Source organism: Ostrinia furnacalis, unplaced genomic scaffold (genome assembly GCF_004193835.3).
Source record: "Ostrinia furnacalis isolate ACB-3 unplaced genomic scaffold, ASM419383v2 OfSCF1159, whole genome shotgun sequence".
In the NCBI taxonomy this organism is placed as follows: Eukaryota; Metazoa; Arthropoda; class Insecta; order Lepidoptera; family Crambidae; genus Ostrinia; species Ostrinia furnacalis.
Genome location: NW_021131398.1, coordinates 287,058 through 310,450, shown reverse-complemented (window position 1 = coordinate 310,450; position 23,393 = coordinate 287,058). Strand labels below are relative to the sequence as shown.

The window sequence follows — 23,393 nt, the reverse complement described above, 5'->3', positions numbered from 1 at the left end:
TATTTTTGGCAAAATTAAAAAAAATATTTTACGTGACTGTCATCTTGGCGGCTTGTATTATAATTTTTTTTTCAGATAAAATCTGTCAGAGTGTTGTCGTATCGATTTTAAGAAGAATTAGAGACTTTTATCTGTATTTGTGTATTTTGACTGAATAACACTGGGTTTTACAAAGACAAGTCCAGAACAAGCCATTACTTATGCCTTGTTCATCACAAGTTCTTCATTCCGACCATAACTAGTTCATCATCGTAACATTTACTGCGCATAAAACCTCACAAAGTCGTACAATATTCAATATATCGCCATAAACGGTGCACATAAAATGGCAACATAGCTCTAATCCAACATATACTACATAACATATCAACATAAAACTTCGTCATGTGTGGAGCATCCCAAGACGATATTAATATTAAGATTACCTCCCCCCTACCCCCCATCCTGGGTAAAGCCACGTAAACTTTGCCACGCCAAAATGGGCCGTATTGTAAGGGGTGAAAGACGGGGGGAAGCCGCGGGTTGAGCCACGGTGGGGTGGGTATACTTGAGGGGTGAATGTAAAAACCACCCCCACGATCGACTTATATGCTGTATCAAGACAGTCACGGCTCGTGGGCAGAGGGATGTAAGTGAAATTGTAATGTTACAAAGTTATAGGTACTTATTTTTTATGAAGAATGTTCACTAATTTTGTTTTTTAGCTTTCTGTATTCTCTGTTAAAAATAAAAAATACACGTGAAAGAATTATTTCGATACGTCAATTAGTTTCCAAGATATTGAATTTTAAAAGTGCGGGCGGCGGCCGTCCCGCCATTTAATGCGCGTGACGTCATATTACAGTGACTGGCTCATATTTGTATGGGTGGAATCTTGCAAGCTGAATTAAGACCTACTTCCAGGCAACCGATTAAGCTGAAATTTCGCAAACACATGTGCTTTGGATGACCATGCAATATTATGATGACATGGTGCTGATCTGATGATGGAGCTGGAAGGTAGCCATAGGAACTCTATAATAAAACGACTTAAATGCATCGAGTTTGGGCTCGTTCGTTTTGTATTGATGAGTATTTTAATTCTATATTAGTAATCAGGGTCTAATGATGGAGCTGGAAGGTAATTCGCAAGAAAACGACACAATCGCATCAAGTTTGGGTTTGGTTCAATTTTAATTTCTGTGATGGGTCTGGGTGTTAATATGTATAATAAGTTTGTATTTACAAAAAAAAAATGTTTTTAAGTATGTTTATATCCGTTTTCTAGTGAGCGGACACTGTGAATGTACGTCACGCGGGGTCACGTGACCGTCGGCGGGACTCAATATTTAAGCGAACTTTGAATGCCTATAAAATCATAACTACTGGGTATTTTTGAATGAAATAAAAACTAATGTATTTGTAAATGTAAAAGCTTAACTGTAACATAGGTTTCAAGTGATTTTGCATACCTAGTAACATTCTCAATTATTAACTTTATTTTGATGCCCGTTTTATAGTTTAGCCAATAAACTAGTGTATTTTTTTCTCTATTATCCGTAACAGTTCTTATACAATATCGTGTAGTTTATGTAACATCACAATATTTAAATAAAAATGCAAAACAGTTATACATTATGTTGAATTGCATCTGGTAAATTGCACTTCATATTGATGATGATTTATTTTACTGTTTTTAGGGCTATATCTTTACATCACTAAGATTGACATCCATTTATCCTTTTAGTTTCGATCAGAGGTTACGGGTTCGATCCACTGACAACGAACAATCGTTGCGCCACTTCATCTCCGCGTATTTTAGATGTTTTCGTACCTTCTTAAGCAAATAAAAACATTTTAAATTATAACTCTACTAAATAAAGTTATTTAGAAAGCTCTCTTATTAAAATAAAATGGACGTAAAGCACAAAATTCGCGCATTCTCGTATTTTAAATAAAAAAAATATTTTTAATTTTCCAGAGTGCAGTTACGTGGTTGTGCGTCGCGAGCGCGCCCACCTCGCCCGCGCAACTCGCGCAATGCGCGCGATTCCTAATGGAATTTGCGCGGCTTCTGCCTAGGAGTTCGCGAAAATCGTTAATGTTCTCTTTTTGAATTTGAATAATACTTTTATGGTTGACTTTTTTCGGATTTAAAAAGGTGTCAGGTTTTTTTTATATGCCAGTGCGCCACGAAGAAAATATGCTTGATAAGATAAAAATAGTTAATGCTTTCTTTTATAATTATAATAATACTTTATGGTTAACTTTTGTTTGTTGTTAAGATTAAGCTTTATTTGGAAACTGTTATGCTAGTGTGTGTAGGTCTGAAAGAAAAACATTTCTACCTTGTATTCATTATTCTGTGGTAGAGCTCGCTCCTTTGTCAGTTAAAATATGACTTGAATGATTTGAAATGTATAAAAACAAATAAAATCATAAAATGAGATTTCCCTGACCTTTTAGTTACATTAAGAATAACTAGCCTTTTAACAAAGGACAAAAGGTGGTTAAGTTTACTTTTGTTACCAGTTTCGACAACGGCAGTTCAGTTCTCAAGTTTTTTGTTTTCTCTTAGATGTTTAAACGAGTAAATCCTTAAGCTATGTATTCATTGGGCAACACTTGTTGATAAACTGTTTATGACTAGTGTGAAACAAGTTTATTATAAGTAAACACAGGTTTCTGAAACTTGGCCGTCCACTCTTGCTCTCCACTCATAGCGGGGAGCACGGCAACATGTATCATAAACAATGTTTCATCACCTATGTTTATGGACTGTTTATAAACTGTTTGCAGAGATGATGAAACATTATGAAACATTATGAAACATTGTTTATGTACAGTTTATAAACAGTGCTTATCAACAAATGTTGCCTAATGATTACATGGCTTTAGAATTTAGAAAACAAAAAGATTCAGGTGTAACTGTTCTTTAATAATATGTAAATATAGGATGTATAATCATGATTGCTTGTATTAAGCTTTAATTTAATTAGTAGTAGGTAACTCTGGCTTGGTAACTTCTTTTCTATTTTTTTATTGATAAACAAGCATTACTCAGGCTCTAAATGTGAAAACATGTTAATGGTTATAAGTTTTCTAAAATGTTAGTCTACATAGTTTCAACACTGTATTGTTTTCCTTGTAGAATAAAAATAAAATAAAAATAAATAAAATAAAGTAGAAAAGTACGACATGATTATCACCTCATAATTAATATGTTTTATACTAAGGTTTATGTTGATTTTATTTTATTTAGCTACGTAAAGCAACTAATATTTCTTACGATTTGTTGTAAGGCGTTAACACGATGTTGTTACACAAGCAACATAAGCAAACGTCTTAAGACTCAACTTTATGTTAAACGCGCTCAAACTTTCCCACCGTTGGACTTCAGTTAAATTACTAACATCAAAAGGCGGCATGAATATTAAACAGCGACTATTTACATTAAGCCAATCCACCTGATACTGGCAACCTAAAATAATTCCCCATGCACGCCGCGTCGAAAAACGAAAACAAACCGCCATTTTAACGGAATCCCACGAAATTAAAACTAAATCGCGCGACCCGAATTCAAATTTGGAACCCTCACACTACTGCAAAAACACCAATGAGCGTCGCCCATTTGAGATTCGAACGAACTATAAAAGCGGGCAGGTATTGCGAACCCTCGGTAAGAATTTTGCAAAAATATATGAGTAGTTATAGCGGGGTGGGGAGGGAGGAAGGAGGTGCGGGAACAGGAAGTGGGGTAGAAGTAGTGGGGTGTTTCTGCGTCGGGTGGGGTGTCTCCTAAAAACGGTTAAGTAGCACCCCCTACCCTCTATAACTATTTTATACCGTCCCCTCGAAAGACGCGGAGATGGGGCCATACGATACGCCATAGGCGTGCTGGCGGGGGAAGATGAAAATTTAATATGTCTAGTGTGTTAAGAATTCATGGTGGATTTATAATTAAATGCCTAATTAGGGTATTGTTTTGTTTACGCGCGCCGCCTGAATTTTAATTTTTATTTGGGCGTCCTTAATGTTTTGTTTGGTTATTACATACGGTGATGTTTAGATTTTCATGAATAATAATTTTTATTTAAAAGATGGGAACATCACTGCGAGTAATAAGTACTTATTAAGGTTAAAATTACTGGACTAAAGTACAGTCGTCGACACATAAGAGTTACCATTTTTGTTTGAAAAATCGCCCCTATTAGTACAATATACTATGCTTCAGTTATAGACTTGATTTATGAAATATTCCTAAAGAAAAAGACCAGAATTGGGATGAAAATTAAATATGTAAGCTTATGCCCGCGGCTTCGTCCGCGTGGAATTCATTATAGTTAACTATAATGCTGAAAATACGTTCAGTAGTTTTTGCATTAATTAACAATTATAATAATTGTGTAAAAACTCTATCCTATAGTTATTAAAAAAAATCTGGCGTTAAGAGTTTTTTTTAAAAAGCTTGAAAAAAAATTGACTGGTTCATCCAGTATCTAAGTAGCTCAGATGGAAGAGCAGTCGCCCGGCAAGCGAAAGGTCGTGGGTTCGATTCCCACCATAGGCAGTTTGATTTTTTCAAGTTATTTAAAAAATATTCTATCCTAACCCTTTTTAAATACCCAATCGCTCTCTATATTTTTATGCAACTTATTCACTATTATTGCAATATCAAATCTACTTCAGTTTCTCGAAAAATAGCGCAACTTTTATCCGCAATCCATAGGTAAACCTCTGGCAATCGAATTAACTTCCTCCCGTAGCTTTTTAAAGCTTTTAAGCTCTATCCTAAACAGGGCTCATTTTATTTTATATTCGGCAAGATCCGAGAGTTTGCTTTCATTAATTAATTTCACACACTTTATTTCTTAAGGCTTATCTAAACCAAACACCGACTAAAGTCATGAAAGGTTTTTTAAATAAGGGTTTTTAAAAGCGTTTTTACACGTCCCATTTAAACGTTACCACAACTTCAGGGCAATAATGTGGGACAGTAATGAGATTCTTCTCAAAGTAGCAGCGAAAGAAACTCGGCTACTTTACCAGCATCTTTATCAAAAGTTGTTTTATAAACACAATACTCTTTTTTGTTCTAGGTGGATAGGATTATACATTACTTTGTGTTAAAATAATTTTGTACTTTTTTGTATCTTAATAAAAGCTTCTGTCGTACTGAGCGAGTATACTGTCATGAAATTCCGGTAGGTATAGCACCTTCGGTGAAAAAATTGGATTATCTATGACCAAAAGACGAAAGTAGAAGAGACAAAGCAAAATCACATTTTTGTACCTCTGATACTGTTATTAACATCATCACAAACACATTTTCTTATCACTTGAGTAAACTAAGGCTTTAGTTGTGCTACTACGTTGTGTCTTATTTGGATTTTTCCACCCGTACCGAACTCTCAACTCTCTGGGCAGGTCATTATAAAATCATAATATGTAATACTAGCTTTCCGCCCGCGGCTTCGCCCGCGTGGAATTTTGTCTGTCACAGAAAAATTTTATCGCGCGCGTCCCTGTTTCAAAAACCGGGATAAAAACTATCCTATGTTCTTTCCCGGGACTCAAACTATCTCTATGCCAAATTTCATCAAAATCGGTTGCGAGGTTTAAGCGGGAAAGCGTAACAGACAGACAGACAGACAGACAGACAGACAGACAGACAGACAGACAGACAGACAGACAGACAGACAGACAGACAGACAGAGTTACTTTCGCATTTATAATATTAGTTGGGATTAGTTGGGACTAGTTGGGATAAATGTTTTTGTTATGAATTTAATGTACACTTATCTTTTAAGTTAAGAGTTAGATAAGTAGGTATGTATATTAGTTGTAGTAATAGTATTAATAATTTGAAAGAATAAAAGATAACCAGAAAGTTAACTGCGAGAATAATTTATGGCATTAAGCGCGTCTTAAGTACCAATTTCTATGGCTTTCTATGGCATTAAAAATTAAATAAATAAGAAAAGTACTTACATATAAATTAGTCCTCAAGCTCCAGCCAAGTTTTCTTGTAAATTCACCACTGCACACACTTCACAAAACACAACCACGCAAAAAACAACCAACTTCTTAAACTTATAACTTCTTCATCCATAAGAAGTGGAACGTAAACTGACCAAGTGTCCCAAATTCACCTGTGGCCAAGAAAATACAGGTTATTGTGATCCCTCGGGCTATTTTAACAGCTAGTTAATCTGAACCTTATGGTGATAGATTTAAAGATCATACCTGTAACAATGGGAAGACACGCGTAAGAAATGAAACGAGTCTAAGTTGGTCATGGGAATTTGTTTTTGTTAACCTGTTGTGGTGTTGTCCATTTTAGGGGAAAGAATTATTGTTAGTGTGTTATTTTTGTGTTTTATTATAAGTTTATTACTTTGTATGGTTTATTTGTAAAGTTATAATTTTTGGTGCATCATTCATCCATCATAAATTCAGTATCTAGAAAAATATGGGTATTTTATTATAATGAAAACCTTATTTCAGATTCATAGATAGTAAAGGTGTAAAACAGTAGGTACAGTAAGAGTGTTTTTTTTTGTATTTGTAGTATTATATTATTATAAATCAGTATGAAGCCTTTTCACTCAGTATGTTTTGTTCCAAAAAGCACAAATGACTTCAGCAGGAAAATGTTGAATTTCCCATTTTTGTTACACACGTTACGCTTCTTCTTCTCTACTTATTCGTTATTTAAAAAGAACTCTAATTCAAATCAAGGGTTGTGTAACAACGTTAAGGTTTTCCCATAACCTTAGTTTTTTCACACGACCTTCCATTTTGAATACGAAACACGACAAAAGGAATACCATAACACGACACTGGCTGGTTACGCGTTACGCAAGTAAAAAAAAAACTTGTATTCCTTTTCCAAATCTTCAAATTGTACAAACTTGTCTCTCTATAATAAAATCCACCCTAAAAATACTTTTAAGAAGATAGGATTCCCACAAAACAAGATATTTTGGAAACCTGTTGAAACCCCACATTTCTTCGAAATCGAACAAGTTTGTCAAGACGAATTCGAACTTCAAGATTCCCACATTCGTTTTAGGGTTTTTCGAAACCTGTCGTGAGGGTCGGCGGACTCAATTACAAACTTAAGTCGCAATTGTCCGAAACCGGTTTCGGACAGTAAGGGAAAGATGATTCCTACTTATCCGAATCTTTGTGGTGATCTACTATTTTTGTTAGAAACAGGATTTTTGCACGACGTATTTTATTCGTTTGTAACCAGTTTTAAGAAAAGATTACAATGTCGTTTTTAACACAGTCGACGAAATTAGTTGATCGGTGGGAACTTTTTTGAAACAAAACGTGAATTTTATGCCATGTTGTATTTTCTCCCAGTCCAATTTCTGGTGCTTAAGTAAGTATAAGAATAGAGAAAATAATTTACTCTTCGAATTAGGTTTATGATGATGAGTCAAACACAAAAATAAAATCGAAATTACATCATAAAATCAAGTTATCAAAAAAATGGGACCGGGGACTGCGAAATAAGGCCCCTCGCCCACGGCGACTTCCTGTTACCTTTATGAGGTCGTCGGTCCTCCACACACACTACTGGGGGAGGCATAATGTTCAGTAATGGACGTCCTGTGGCTGAAATGAATGATGACAAGATTCGATTTAGATTTAAGACAAAGCAGCGATGCACTAAATTTTTAAAATTAATTCATTGGACTAAACTTGAGCGAATTGGATGTTTTGAGACTCTTGAGCGAAATAATCACGTTGGCAAAATAGTTCCATCATGGTTATGACATACAAAACAAAATAAAGATGTTGTTTCAGCCAAATGACGTCCACTGCTGGACAAAGGCCTCCCCCAAGGTTTTCCACAATGAACGGTCCTGCGCTGCCCGCATCCAGGCTCTTCCCGCGACCTTTACCAGATCGTCGGTCCATCTAGTAGGAGGCCTGCCCACGCTACGTTTTCCAGCCCGTGGTCGCCACTCGAGAACTTTCCTGCCCCAACGGCCATCGTCTCTACGAGCTATGTGCCCCGCCCACTGCCACTTGATTTTAGCAATTCTGCGAGCTATGTCGGTTACTTTGGTTCTCCTACGGATCTCCTCATTTCTGATTCGATCACGCAGGGAAACTCCGAGCATAGCCCGCTCCATCGCCCTTTGGGTGACCTTGAGCCTTCTTATGAGGCCCATAGTAAGCGACCACGTTTCGGATCCATATGTCAACACTGGCAACACACACTGCTCGAAGACTTTCGTCTTGAGACACTGCGGTATTTCGGACATGAGTATATGGCGAAGCTTCCCGAACGCTGCCCATCCGAGTTGGATTCGATGATTGACCTCTTTCTCGAAGTTGGACCTACCTAACTGGACTGTTTGTCCCAGGTATACATAATTGTCGACAACTTCGAGTGTAGAGTCTCCAACCTTCAGAGGAGTGGGTGCAACACGGACATTAGACATGATTTTTGTCTTGTCCATGTTCATTCTGAGGCCCACTTGTTGAGAGGTGAAAATAAAGATGTACGTTTAATTAAATTATAGGAAGTAGGAGTAGGTATTTCAATGAACTGAAGGTTTCAATATTCAACAAATTTACAAAAATATGCAAACCGATTTTCCGCCAATGTTGAGCACCCCTGCCCGGCTGCTTACACTCATGTAAAAAGCCAGCGTCTAAGGCGCGGGCGGGGGCGGGGGGTGGGGGAATGCGCGAGTGTGCGTGCACACACCGTTATACTTTCATTCGCATAGTTTTTCTGCATCGGTGTGGGTGCGGGTAATGCGGTATTGATTTACCTCCGCGGTAAGTTTGCAAGAAATTTATTATATCTAAGATGTTTTGTTAGAGGGAGATGGTGGATAATGAAAACAGGGGGGTTGTCAGGTTGCAAATTGCTAAGTGCTTAATTAATGTAAGGCACGGTAGAGTGTTTATTTTGGGTCTAGGGTTATGATAATTGTTTATATTTTTCTTCAAAGGATATTCGGAGGGTTTTCCTCTCTTGTTTGAACTCCTATCGTTACAATTAAAGTAGGTACTTTGCAGTCAGGTAATAATGATTAAGGCGAGTCACAAAGGCGCCTGACATGGCTCAATCGGATTGACACAGCGTAGCCCTCAAAACCAAAAATACTCAATACGTTAATCTCTTTTCATACACACAAAGAATGAATGATCCGAAACTATATTATTTTGATTTTCCTGAAAAATTAATGTCATACTTTTACCAAATTTTCCACCAATATTGAGTCTCCATTGTGAAACGATTTTTAATTTAAGTCTGGATTACCAAAAACAAATTAAAAAATAACATCATAAAGCAAGGCGTTTGGCAAGTCTACAACGCATTAGAACTGTCTGAGTCTGCGAGATTGAGGAGTAATTGGGCTAGCCAGCCCAGACAGCATAGATTGGACGCTACATATGAAACGAGATATTTGATGGCAGGTGTATCCTGTATATATCTAAGACAATAAGTATGAAATAAATCGTTCTACTCACAGGAGCATTTGAAATTTTTGGGCATTACATTTTTTTGTGGTTAAAGATATTTATTTCTCAAAAAGATTACAATGCAATCACTTAGGCCCAGTTTTTTGATTCATAGTTAAAATAACAATTTGTTAAATTTTGCTACTAATGGTTAAATATTAACAAAATGTTAACTAATAGTTAAAAAATGTACTAAAAGTCAAGCTAACCATTGTTCGAAAAACATTTTTTTCTGATGTTTAACCACTTGTCATTTGACATCTGTCAAATTTGACCATTGGTTATTTTAACTACGATTCAAAAAACCGGGCCTTACAGAGAAACATTAATTTGTCTTAATAAAACAATACAAAAACGATTTAGCGCAGCAGTTCTATTAAAAGTGATTTTTTATTTTTATAAAGCAGGTAGGTGCAAATAAAATACAAGCCATCCAGTAAGTCACTGCGCGGCGCGGCGACGGGCATGAATAGGTACAATTCGAAAACATGTTTTGTACGGGATAGGACACATTTAACATTTGAGCGAGTGGCTTATAGGCTGTTTTCATAATAATAATTTGACAAAATTTTTACATTCATGTAGTGTGAATGATCCACTTTTCTTCTGCTATTTTAAGGACTAATGAGGTTTAGACTTAATCAATGTGTTTAGGAAACTGCTATAGAGAATGCAAAGGTCATTTCGTGTTTTCATTTCGCTTTCGTGTACGTTTGAAAGAAGGAAATAACCTTTGATTTATGTACCCATGTAAATATTGTAAGCCTACCTATGTAATAATCCATTTAAGAGTTGAATATAGCACAAAATAAATCTGACCGATTGGCGTCAAGACCACGTCAAGATGACTCTATCATGAGTTTTGACATAAAGAGTGAAAGAGGGTTTTTTAAAGAAATTTGGCGACCAGATGAGCTTTATTTATAACGGGCATTGCGAATTAATCTAAAAAATTGACTCAATTATTAATGATATAATTTCCAAACTAACATTCTAAACCCAATTCACGATCTGTATATTAACACCGCAAGAAAAATCACCCCAAAAATATTATAACCGGAAAATTTCCCCAACTGTTCACCACCCCTGCCCGCCATACCGCCAGAGTTGGAAAAACCGAGCGTCTAAGGAGGCGAGGGGGGGCGGGGGCTCTTATATTTTAAGATGGCTTCCGTTCCGCGCGAATATCGACGCGCGGCGCCCCCCGCCGCCCGCGCTCAATTTTGTAGCGGGAGTTTTGGGAAATAGTGCCTCTGAGATTGGAGCGCTCAAGATGTTAATTCTTTGTTGGGAAAAGGATTCTGTGGAGGTGTAATAAAATTGGGATTTGATTGAATAGGGTGATTTTGGGCTCGCAAATGCGTGTTTGTTTAGTTTGAACTTTGATGTGTCAGCCGAATATTTTTTACAGATTTGATCTGTAATGCAATTTTTAATCTTATTATTTTGCGTATGTCAAAAGTTACGAGCACATCATAGCTGACTAAGACTGACTCTTTTTCAAAGAAAACTCAACGTTTATTGAGGAGTTTTCTTATGTTTTGTATTTTATATGAAGGAATAGGCTACTTACTATTTTTCTTAACGTTAAGTTTTATATGCTCAAATCCACAAAGTTACTTATTTTAGACTAAGCGGTATCCTTTGTTTAGATGTTTCGGCAATTTATATACCTTTTATCGGAATATCGTTGTTATGTGAAGCTACAAAGAATCAAAACATATACAATATACATTTCATAATTTAATATATTGAATACCTTAAATTAAACATAACAAACAATTAAAATATCCTATCAATAATCAAAGTTAAATCTAAAACCAAAACTAAGTCTAAATAAACTTTTCTAAACGAAAACCGATTAAAAATCACACCCTTCGTTGGTGGGACGAAAGGCCAAAGTCCAATATTTGGACAATATGCGCCAACTTAATGGAACTGATCACTAATTACTTGGCGCTTGGTTTGGATTGTGGACGCTTTTTGTGGGACGACACCCTTCGCTGGTGGGACGAGAGGCCAACGTCCAATATTTGGTCAATATGCGCCAACTCTCTACAATACACCGGCAGAAAGTTACCCTCGATAGACACGTTAACCAACCCTCTGGGTTTCTTATCCACCTTTTTCTGGTACGCCAAAACTTTCGCCAACTTCTTCACAGATGTATAACTCAAGTTGTTGTACGACAAGTTCAAGTAGCTCAAAGCGTTGTTACCGTAGCTATAAACAATGCCATCTTGGACGAACGTGTTGGCTTTGTTGAACGGGTCTTTGAATTCTCCCAACGTGTTTTCAGCCATTATCGTCGCCTTATCTAAGAAAGCCGCATCCATGTTTGTCGTGCTCTTAGATTCTACCACAGACTTCAAAGAAGGCTCCTTTTCTACGCCTTTGGGCTTTTTCGCTAACGGTGGAGGTTTAACAGACTTACGCTTCATCAGTCTTCTATCAAAGTCCCCCGTTCTTAACTCTCTGGCAATACGGATCACTAGTTCACTCTTCTCCTTTAAATACGCCATGTGCCTAGACCTCGATGATAGCAATTCGTTGAAAGAGAGTGGAAAATTCACAAGCGTGTTCAGTACTTCGTCTGCCCCAGCATCTGATATCATATTATCGGCCAGATTTAAATAGCTCAGCTGCCTATTTGACCGCAAAGCCTCTGATAGGTATTTTGCACCCAAATCAGTTAATCTATTAGATGACAGATTCAGAATTGACAGTGACTTTGAAGCTGGTAGAGGATACACCAACAATTCAGCTAAAGTCTGAACCACTTCATCAGAGATACTGCATCTGGCCAAAGACAGTTGCCTGATGCAGTTCTGCTTTTCCAAAAGCATGTGGTAGTTAGCTTCTTTGAGGAAACAGCTGTCAAGGCATATATCAGTCAAATGCGAGAGCGGGAGGAACCTGCAAATCTCATAAATGGTGTATTGGTCCATACCCTTGTTGATGCAAAGGGTGGTCAAGTAAATTTGGTATTGTATGATGAGACCGATGATTCTGAGCACTGTTCTAGGTATGTTCTTGTTCTTGTCGAACTTCAATTGCACCAGGTTGTCGTTGGCATCGTATACCGCTAGTATGTTGATCACATTTTCCTCGTCTTCCACTGAAGGGGAGACGCTCTTCTCATCTCGTTCCTGGTCGGAATCGAGATCCTGGTGAGACGGCATCTTTGGTTGCTTGCCTTTTTGTTTCGATTTAGATTTCTCTGACATGGCACTGATGCTAACATATTCCTCTGAAAAATAAAACCAAATGAGTTCCGTTAAGGAATCTTATGCCCGTTTTCACCATTGATCCCTAATTTTTAAGTGACCCATATGAAAACAAAATTCCTGTTAAGTGTTACCATAAGGGTCACTTAGAAATTAGGGATTGATGGTGAAAACGGGCATTATTAATCTAAGCAGATGGTGCTTCACGTTAAGCTATTGGTCTAATGAGGGCTATCGTTTTTATACTTAATAGTTGGCACCCCTGGCGATTGACAGGACCTTACTCTACAGTCCTCCTACCACTTTCACGCTCAGTACGCTCGCTACTAGCAAGTGACAGGACCTTACTCTACAGTGGCGCTAACTGGTGAGCGCTAAAACGATAGCCCTCATTGAGATGGCATCTTGGGCGACTTCAAAATAATAATAAATATATAGATTTATATAAAAGCGAAAGGTCACTGACTGACTCAGTCATCATCACGAAATCTCAGAAACTACAAGTGCTAGGAGTCTTAAATTGTGCATGGGGGTTCCTTTTTAGAACGTAGGTGCTCACTAAGACGGGATTTGCAAAATTCAACCCCAAAGGGGGTAAAACAGGGTCCAAGCGTATGAAGTCGCGGGCGGCCGCTAGTATTAACATAGATGTGCTGTCTATTGTGCTTAACGTTATTAAAGTTCTTATTAATATTGTGCTACTTACGCTGAACCACTTTGGTCACAACGATAACGGCTTCCACCTGCAGCTGGCTGCAAGCATACGGAAGGTAGACGTCGAAGTCCATGGGACTAGGGTGGTTGTCGCTCTCCATGTCCTCGGTGTTGCTTGCCTTGTCTTTTGGAGGGTTATCCATTGCGATAGAAAAGATGAGTTTTGTAAATTATCAAAAATTCGTGTATTATTTCTGTCAGTAGGAAACTGAAAGACAAATGTCAGGGAGAAGTGTCAAATTCGGTGTCAAAAAAATGGCAGCTCAGAAAAAAAAGACGTGCTATATAGGAAAGTCGTGGTATAGATGACCCACGCTGAACTGTCCCGCCAAACTCAATGACAGGGGGGCGCTACCATCGTTCAAGTATATGGTTTCCAACATGGCAAAAATCTGAACCAGCGATCCGGTATTGACGGTGGCGCCCCACTGTCAATGTCATCGACAGGACAGTCCAGTATTTTGGAACTATAAAGTTTCTAGCTATAGATATTTTAATTTTGATCCCCATTTTCAATGCCTGGATAGAGGATAGAAAAATCCTAGTATTCTGTTTTTGATACCGTGTACGTTATGGCTCTGCTTATTAAATGAAAGAAAGCACATACGAATAATAATAAAAATATTTTAATTGTAATCAATTAAAATGAACAAAACAAAATCTAAAATTAAAACAATGAACTAGTCTAAAAATAAAATTAGCTCTAAATTAAACGCATCACAAAAACAAATTAATCAAAACTTCGTGCCGACTTTGGATTGGGTTCTTTTCTTTGGCAAGGAGTACCTCCTGGTTTGTAGCATTAGACCTGTGTCAAGCATGTCATCTATCAACTGTAATTCCCTACACATCACCGGCATCAAGTTACCTTCAATAGAAATATTGACCAGACCTCTTGGCTTCCTCCCAGACTCCTTCTGATAAGTCAACACCTTCAACAGCTTTGTAAGCGACACGTAACTCAAGTTGTTGAACGACAAGTTCAGGTAGCACAAAGTATTGTTACCCTGACTGTACACTACACCCTCAGATATAACAGTACTTTGCCCATCGAAAGGATCATGGAACTCTCCTAGCACAGCTTCAGCCATTTGCGTAGCTTTTTCAATGAACACAGCTTCGAAGTTCCCATAACTTTTCGACTCTGAAAACGACCTTAAAGAAGGCTCCTTTTCAACACCTTTCTTGTCCTTTTTAGGTGTAGAAATTGGCTTCACAGCTGTTTTTCTCCTAGCGGCTCGCTTCTCGAAATCACCAGCGCGGAGTTCTTTAACTTTTTGCATTACCAATGCATTCTTCTGCATCAAGTAGGTCATGTGCCGCGACCTTGATGCTAATAACTCCGCAAATGATAATGGAAACTTCAATAATGTATTAAACAAGTAACCAGCTCCGGAGTCTGTGAGCATATTACCAGATAGATTCAAATAGCTCATCTGTCGATTGGATCTTAAAGCTTCTGACAGATGTTTGGCTCCCAAATCTGTGATTTTGTTGGAAGATAGATTTAGTATTGATAAGGTTCTAGAAGCTGGTAAAGGGTAGCTTAAGCATGAAGCAATTTGTTCAAGAACTTCGTCGTTAACACTACATCTAGCCAGCGACAGGTGACGAAGGCAGTTGACATTCTCTAGAAGAATATGGTAGTTGCTTTCTTCTATAAACGTGCCGTCTAAGCAAAGGTCAGTGATGTGGGATAAAGGTAAGAATTTGCTGATTTCGTAAATTCCAGTTTGATCAATGCCAGAATTAATTGTAATCGTGTGGAGATAGGGATGAAATTGGATGATCATTCCAAGAATTTTAAATATTATTCTAGGGAGATGGCGGTTTTTGTCGTATCGCAGCTGAACCAAGTTGTCGACTGAGTCGTAGAAAGCGAAAATCTGGATGCCCGGTTCTATTTCTGAGGCCACAGACATGCGCATTGTGGTGCAGCTTCTGTCATCTTTGTCCATGTCCAGGGTTAGCTCCACTTTGGATACTTTACTTTTGGCCTTCTTCTTCGATCGGTCGCTGAGGCCGACCACGCTCACGTAATCAGCTGGAAAGAGACTCTGGATCATTATTCTGTTATTTTGATGGTAAGTTGCGTTTTGACAGTGACAACATGTTTGAAATGATCATGCAAGGAGCTCCATTTAAGAAAGGGATGTACAAATTCATCATTAGACTGGAGATCTTTATTTTTGTTACAAACAAGCTCTGGTTAATGACCAAGAGAGTAAGAATTGATGCAAATGACGTGAATAACTGAACAAACACCAAAGGCGAAAGGATTTTGGATAAAACTAGCCCAGATAGGTCCTGGCATTTATTTTTCAGAGTTTATATGTTAAGATTCAAATTAGTCAGTGCTTTAACTTTTTAGATTAAAACTTTTGAATGCTATTAATGTGTTACTTACTCTGTACAATCTTGGTGACAACCACCGAGTCTTTGACCTGCAGCTGGGCACAGGCCCAGGGCAGGAACACCTCCAAGACCGCCGGGCTCGGTTGCTTAGGCTTCCCATCATCCTCTGTCTTATCATTTGAATCCATGGGTTCTTCTGTCTGCTTTGTTAACTGTTACGGCTCTAAATATTGATATAAAATTGTTTTGAGTAAATATAAGTTTATCAAAATTAGTCAATAAGATTGATGGTGTCAAAAATGACAGGAGGCTTTCCTTCTGTCTTAAAAGTGGTTTTTACAAAAAAAGAAAAACTTGTAAAAAGGACAACTACGTATAATGATAGTGATGGTTTTTTTTATGCTAGATAAGGCAGGTATATGACCGGTAGGTGTGATATTATGCCCTGCCCCTGCCCATTGCCACTTCAGCTTACTAATCCGTTGGGCTATGTCAGCGACTTTAGTTCGTTTACGGATCTCTTCATTTCTGATTAAAACTCGTAGAGAAACACCGAGCATAGCCCTCTCCATAGCACGGTGTGCAATTTTGAGCTTATTTATAAGGCTAGTAGGTAAGGCCATCGCTGGTAGGTAACACACGTTTGAAGACTTTCGTCTTTAGGCACTGAGGTAGTGCGCAGAACTGACGGCCGATGGGGCAGCAAGGTTCTGTAGTGGAGGCCACGTACCGGAAGCGCAGCGTAGGACGTCCACCCACAAGGTGGACCGACGACCACATAATGGTAGCGGGAAGGCTCTGGATGCAGGGCGTTCCCAACCGTCCATTGAGGAAATCATTGCGGGAGTCCTATGTTCAGGAGTGGACGTCCTATGGCTGAAATGATGATGATGATGATGATGATGAAATTGTGATGGTTGGAACAGCCAATATTTTAAATTATTTAAGTACGCAAAAGGGATACCTTTAATAACACTTTGCAAAACTCTCTACCTACAGTGATATAGTAAAGAAGGAAAGTTTGCATTTCAGGTTTTTGCGCTTAAAATCAAGCAGCAATTTTTTAGAAACATCTCTTTAAACTCTATAAACATGAGAAAACTTCAACTACCTGTCAAGATAAAGGTCCAGCAGAATCGAATATTTTATGAAACAGTTTAAAGAACATCCGACTGTTTATACATTTTAGTAGCCTGAGGTATAAAAGAAGAGGGAACCTTTTTCAGACCCTTTTCATGGCACCCCTGCCCTCCGCACCATTCATTATGCGATAGTTTAGCCGATGTTATGATAAATAGCTCTTCCATTTGTATTGTGCATTTTAGAATTGCTATTTCACGATTAATTTGTCTTTGGATATTGTGGTTTTCGTAATGCTGTAGCAGTGGATTCAGAATTGAATTCCATTCAATACTTTTTAAGAGCGAAATTCACGTTCGTGTGTTCGTTTGAAAAGCCAAATGATGTCCACTGTTGAACAAAGGCCTCCCCCAAAGAAATCCTTGGTCCATCTAATTTTGCTACCTTAGGGTGGGTTACACCATCTTACTTTAACAAACGTCAAAAGTCTGTGAAACTCCACAAAAAACACCGATTATGGTTATAGCTATGGTTAAGTAAGGTAGTACAACAACGGCACGTCAAGGTAAACACTGTGGGATCTTATGCAGTTGTAATAGAAGCGAATTTGCAACAAAAATGGGTAGCCTGATGTGCTGTCGCTGTACAATTAAGCCTTAAAGAAGGAGAGATTATGAAAAATCAAAACAATTGTCTTGGAATAGGAGCTAAAACAATCTAACTTTACCCGAACATGCCAATTTATAAACAACAGCCGCATATAATTTTTGCTCCACATGATTAAATATTCAGTTTACTTCACACCCCACCTCAGAAACTAGAGGAACCTCTCCCAGCAGCGTACAATACAGAAACAAACATACATTTTAGCGAATATGTATATTATTGAGCGTAAGACGAACACAGGCACTCACACCCACACGGAAAATGTTAATTAACCATGGAGCGAAGATCTGCCCCTTACAGCGCTCCTCTTACCATTTATCAGTGGTTCTCAAACTTCTCGGCGAAAACCCCAAAGGCCTACAGTCTACGGAATAGACACACAGAAAGAGCTTTTCGTCATAGAAAGAAGCTTCGCGTCACAGAAAGAAGGCTTCTATTCTTTCTCTCTTTCTTCGGTGAAAAAAATATAACCAGTATTATTAAAATTGAGATAAAAATCACCTGCTTCAGACCCAGAGGTCTCGGGGTCGATTCCCAGTAGGAAACATTTTTCTGTTCAGTTTGGTTGGTGGTAGGGTTTTTTATAAGTCCACTTGGCTAGCTAACACCATCCTACCTTACACCATCCTTGCTAACAGACAGCGACCGGTCCTGCGCTTCCCGTATCCAGGTACTACCCGCGATACTGGTACTTCACCAGATCCTCGGTCCACCTTGTGGGAGGATTGCCCACACTACGTCTTCCGGCCCGTGAATCGAGAACTTTTCTGCCCAAGGAACATAAGCTCTACGAGCTATGTGTCCCGCCCACTCTCATTCCATAATTTCTTATTATCTGATGCTTTTACTTCCTGTAAGCACCATGTATGGGAGCACCAAACAGTTTGGGTACCTTTGCCCTCACAATTACCCCTAACGCGTAAGTGGATGGAGTGGATGTATAAAATTCCAAATAAATCTAACGCTTAGACTTCCTGTAGGCTCTTTTTAAGAGGGGCACCAAACAGTTTGGGTACCTCTGCCCTTACAATTACCCTTATCGCGTAAGTGGATGTATAAAATTCCATCGTCCTCCCGACGCGAACAGCGTCGTGTTCGCTAAGTGGCACAATGAGGGATGATTTCACATTGTATGGGATTTGGCCTTTTAATGTAATAGTAAGAAACAGTTATTGTTATTGTGAGTTTTGAGGATAGTTTCTAAGTTTAGGACGACGGTAGGCAGTTAAACGCCTAAGCTAAGTACGTATGTATATCATAAAATATTTTCATTTTATTTTCATAGATAGATCCTATTTTCAACCGACTTCAAAAAAAGGAGGAGGTTCTCAATTCGACCCGTATGTTTTTTTACGAATGTAAAGTGTCTGTGTCACATAGGTAAAGTAAAAGCTTGTTTTTATTTTAATTACAGTTACATGGTTTTAATAAAGGCAATAAATTAACGTCGCACAAAATTTGCCCTCTTTAGGATTCAAACCATCAGCCACTTGATAAAAGTAATTTCGTTCGTTCGTTCGTTTCAGCCAAAAGACGTCCACTGCTGGACAAAGGCCTCCCCCAAGGTTTTCCACAATGCACGCTGCCCGCATCGCAAAGTTCTTAATTTATTTTTTGTAATAAGGCTCTTTTACCATTTGCAGTCTGTTTACTCCAAATGACTAGATTAATTTTAATTACACGAGTTAATTTTTACATCCATCTTAAAACTAAACATTCCTTCAAAGACTAAACTTAACTAATTTTTCCCCAAAATACCAATGACAAGTTATTCCCAGAAAGCAATTCATTACGCGTATTATACCTACCAGCGTTCTCAAGACTTAGATTAATTCCATTTAAATTAAATTGAGACGTCTTGAGTATAATAATGTAATAATAATAGAATAGTTTATGTAATTTTATACAGGCCGCCCACCACCCGCGCCCCCATCCATTAAAATTATTATGATGTAGTGCCGCGCCTCGGCGAACGTTTTCTTTGTCTATAAGATGTTACATTATGTATGAGGCCGTGTTTGGAGTTATATTAAATTCGTATGTATGTATGTAAGACTAATGAAACTTATGTGTTTATTGGAAGCAAATGGTATTGAGTACGTAAAGCTGTTTGATGTGATTTTGAATTCTGTGATCGTCTTTTTACCCGACTGCGCCAGAAAGAGGGTTATGTTTTTCGAGTGTATGTATGTTTGTGTATGTATGTATATTTCTTTGGCACGGTCTACAGCCTAAACGGCTTGACCGATTTTAGCGTGAGAGGTGTTGTTAGATTCGTATTAATCGTGAGATTGACACTGGCTAAACATATTTAAATAAAAAAAAATGGCGGATTTTAGGCGCCATAATGTCTTCAAATATTATTTTTTTCTCAAAACCTATAGAGTAGGGTATCAAAATAAAGGGCTTTTTTAAGTAGATTTAAAAAATGCATGTCATTTAACTAAAAAGATTATTAAATTATTACGGATTAAACAAAAAACCCGTTTTACGTCATTTTACGCAGTTTGTTTTTTTTTGTTTATTCTATAATTAATTGTGATTATTATTACAAAAAAAAAATAGTTAAAAAAACTACATAAAAAGCCAAGGTAAAACTTTCCGCCGTTTCGTTTAGTAGTTCCTATGGACACCTCCCGACTCCATCATCAGGACCTTGGACATCATTAACACTAAAGTGCTCGAAAAGACAAATCTAATGAACCCAAACTCGATGCGATTCCGCCGTTTCGTTTAGGAGTTCCTATGGCCGCCTTCCAGTCCCTTCATCAGACCAGCTCGATAGTACCATAATATTGTATTGACATCTAATCTACATATAAGCCAAGTTTCATGATGATATAAGAATTAGAAGTGCGTGTAATTCAGATTCTTAGGCTGGGTCACCATCTTACTTTAACAAACGTCAAAAATCTGTCAAACTCCACACATAAAACTCCGGATAACGTTAAAGTTATGGTCAAAGTTAGGTGGTGCAACTCACCCTTAGTTACATTACATACACAACGACCTAATAAAAGCGTGTTTAAAAATAATTTGAGATGTTGGAGCTTGGAGACCAATTCGCAGCCATTTCACTGAAATGATAAAAAATATACAATGAAGTTCATCTGCAGCACTTGCAGTCAGTTGCAGTTTTTTGAGGACTTGTTTTCAGCTAAACTTGACTTCAATTCAGTGTTTCAGTTATTGCTACTGTCAAAAGTCTAACCGTTACATGGGACGTATACGAAAGCTTGCTTAAAGCTTTCGGTATTGTTTGTAAAACCATGTTTCTTTTCAATATTTTTTAGCAAAGTTATTAAAAGTTTATTTAAAAGACTTAGGCTGGATTGCACCATCTTACTTTGACTAAGACTTTAACAAACGTCAAAAATATGTCAAACTCAGTACAAAATACACCGGTTATCGTTATAGTTACGGTAAAAGTTAAGTGGTGTAACTCAACCTAAATAAAAAGTTTTGGAGCAAACGTTTTGACTAAAATTGCAACAAGATTTCAAGAAAACCCACAAAAATGCAGCACTACAAAACTGTCGTTGCCAAGAGCCAACCCCGTAAGTAGCACCCACCCCGCCCATCTTAGCGTTTCTCAAGAAAATCAATACGTTTCTTACCCACACGTATCTTAATTCATATAAGTCTATGTACTATTATTTATTCGAGGGGAGCCGCGAAAACAGGCGTTCGCGGGGGGCCACCCACTCGCGGGGGCCACCCCGGGGGCCACCTGAGACATTTCCAAGACGTACTCAAAATTTCGCTTGCGTAATCATGGATGTAGTTCTGAATTAATTAGTTTAGTTTTACAGCTTTGAGGGTGATAAAGTTGACGATGGGATTCGTTAGATATCACGGCGGGTCTTCTAAGTAGGCGACATATTGGTTTTCTGTATCTTGTCACTTGCACAAAGATGTGTCGAAGTTCAAATTCAAATTAATTTATTGGCGGCTTTTAAAAACCTCTTACATGTCCCAGTTTTACTTTGTATATGTGCTAGGTATGTGTGTGTGTGCTAGGTATAATATAAAATCATGTTACGACCAATAAGAGCGGAGCATCAATGAAAAATGTTGAAAAGCGGAAAAAATTAAGTCAACGATTTTCACGCGTACGAAGTCGGAGTCTACAGGGTATGAGCCGACACTAGTGCATGTTAACATGGGTAAATAAATGGTATGGTGAAGTCAGAAATTTGATAGCATCATTTTATTTTTTTAATTTGCTCATAATATTTTGAGACTTTTGAGACAAAACTAGGTAGATACTAAATTAAATTTTGCTTTTCTAGGACTTAATAGGGATTAAAATTCAGCCAGAGGTAACGTTACCTTAATTTATGAAACTAGTATACCTATACAAAGATTTCGATGAGCAATTATTATTATTAATATCTTTACTTTCCACACCAAACTACCAATCTTGGCGCCAACTGGCCATACCCATTCTTCACTTTAAAGCATTGGCAATACATTTGAAATTAGCGTAACAAATAAATCAGCTGCTTACCGCGCGGCGTAATATCGCAAGTTGCCGCACGTACTAGTACTTCCTCGGGGGGCGCCCGCTTCGTTTATAATTTAGAACCAGGGCTGCGATGATCAAGTTTGAGAAGAGTTGCTTTGGGTTGTTAAAAACCGTTGAAAATAATATCTGGAAAGAGTACAATTTTAGTACTCATTTTCCCTCCAGCTTACCTATCCCTCAAAATATACAAAAGTCCAGTAGACTACGGGCATCAAAGTAGGTACCAACCCTCGAATCGGTACACGGTAGTTCGTCATAGACACCATTGTAAATTTGCAATGCATGGTGCATTTAGCTATAGTTACCGTCACCTTCATCCCAAGTTTGAACTGTGAGAGTAAAAAAAGTCTCTAAATGTTGGTATTTGAGACATTTTTCTAAATTCTTGTTAAAAGGGCTCTGATTTCTAACTTAACAACTTGCTGATTAATAATATTACACGCGTGACAACTGCTACACGTTTTTTACAGAAAGCAGTGTTTACCATTAATGCTATGGTAGAGTTAAAATAAAACTTATTTTATTTTTACAAGTAAGCTTTTACAAAGCATGTTTTACACGTCTCAGTATTAACCCTACCACTGCTTCGGGATAATAAATGGGCCAGTGCAAAGGCAAGAAAGTTGACGTATGTGTAATGAATCAACGAGAAAATTTTATGACATTTCAGATTTATTATTTTATTTAAAGTTAATATTATTTTATTTAAGTACAATACTTACAAATCTTCTTTTTGAATCACTATCTATTTAAAAAAGCCGCATCAAAATCCGTTGCGTGGTTTTAAAGATCGAAGCATACAAATAGGGACAGACAGAGGAAAGCAACTTTGTTTTTACCCGACTGCGCCAGAAGGAGGATTATGTTTTATAGTATGTAGTGATATAAATTAAATAATAAGTATTATGAGTAATTTATTAATATCTGACACAGCCCTGAGTTTCAAGAAAGCGCAGCGCGGAACAAAGTTAGATTGCGAGCGAACGAAGTAGGTAAGTAACGGAGCGCTCCGCTCCGCTCGCTCCTCTCCGCTCGGATTCAATATTGGGTGTCGAAGCTCCGCTAGGTGGAATAAAGCTGGAATTTGATTTAATGTTAATTAAATATTAAGTTGGAACAAACTAATTTATGTTTTGTTGAGAAATTGCTTCGGCTGAGTTTTCAAGCGTCTGATATATTCTTTCAACTGAAGAATAAGCCTGTTATTTTGACATATTTCCCATACTGAAACTGTCAATGTCTTCAGTTAAAAGTAATCCTACAATTGAAATGTGCCAATCTTAACTAAGGTCATAACAGTTTTTTTTTGTAATAAGGCTTTTTAAAACGTCTTACTTAACCCTATCACT

The 23,393-nt window shown here is 37.8% G+C and overlaps 2 protein-coding genes across 2 annotated transcripts; both read right to left on the bottom strand.

The window, feature by feature from the left end:
- Positions 1-11,423: 11,423 nt before the first annotated feature.
- LOC114351501 (NACHT, LRR and PYD domains-containing protein 14-like) lies at positions 11,424-13,577 on the bottom strand. Its single transcript, XM_028302746.1, has 2 exons — positions 13,408-13,577; positions 11,424-12,724 (listed from the first exon to the last, which is right to left on the bottom strand). The coding sequence occupies exons 1-2, from the start codon at positions 13,556-13,558 to the stop codon at positions 11,424-11,426; spliced, it is 1,452 nt and encodes a 483-aa protein (XP_028158547.1). The 5' UTR covers positions 13,559-13,577.
- A 572-nt stretch (positions 13,578-14,149) lies between these two features.
- On the bottom strand, positions 14,150-16,012 carry LOC114351500 (uncharacterized). Its single transcript, XM_028302745.1, has 2 exons — positions 15,823-16,012; positions 14,150-15,459 (listed from the first exon to the last, which is right to left on the bottom strand). Exons 1-2 carry the CDS (start codon positions 15,956-15,958, stop codon positions 14,150-14,152), a joined length of 1,446 nt encoding a protein of 481 aa, XP_028158546.1. The 5' UTR covers positions 15,959-16,012.
- Between the last annotated feature and the right edge of the window lie 7,381 nt (positions 16,013-23,393).

Bases quoted from the DNA above. Each gene is read 5' to 3' on its own strand.
- LOC114351501 (XM_028302746.1), bottom strand. From the start codon at position 13,558: ATGGATAACCCTCCAAAAGACAAGGCAAGCAACACCGAGGACATGGAG. The intron at 12,725-13,407 runs GTAAGTAGCACA...TTTATTTTTCAG, and splicing joins TGTGACCAAAGTGGTTCAGC to AGGAATATGTTAGCATCAGT.
- LOC114351500 (XM_028302745.1), bottom strand. From the start codon at position 15,958: ATGGATTCAAATGATAAGACAGAGGATGATGGGAAGCCTAAGCAACCG. The intron at 15,460-15,822 runs GTAAGTAACACA...GTCTCTTTCCAG, and splicing joins TGTCACCAAGATTGTACAGA to CTGATTACGTGAGCGTGGTC.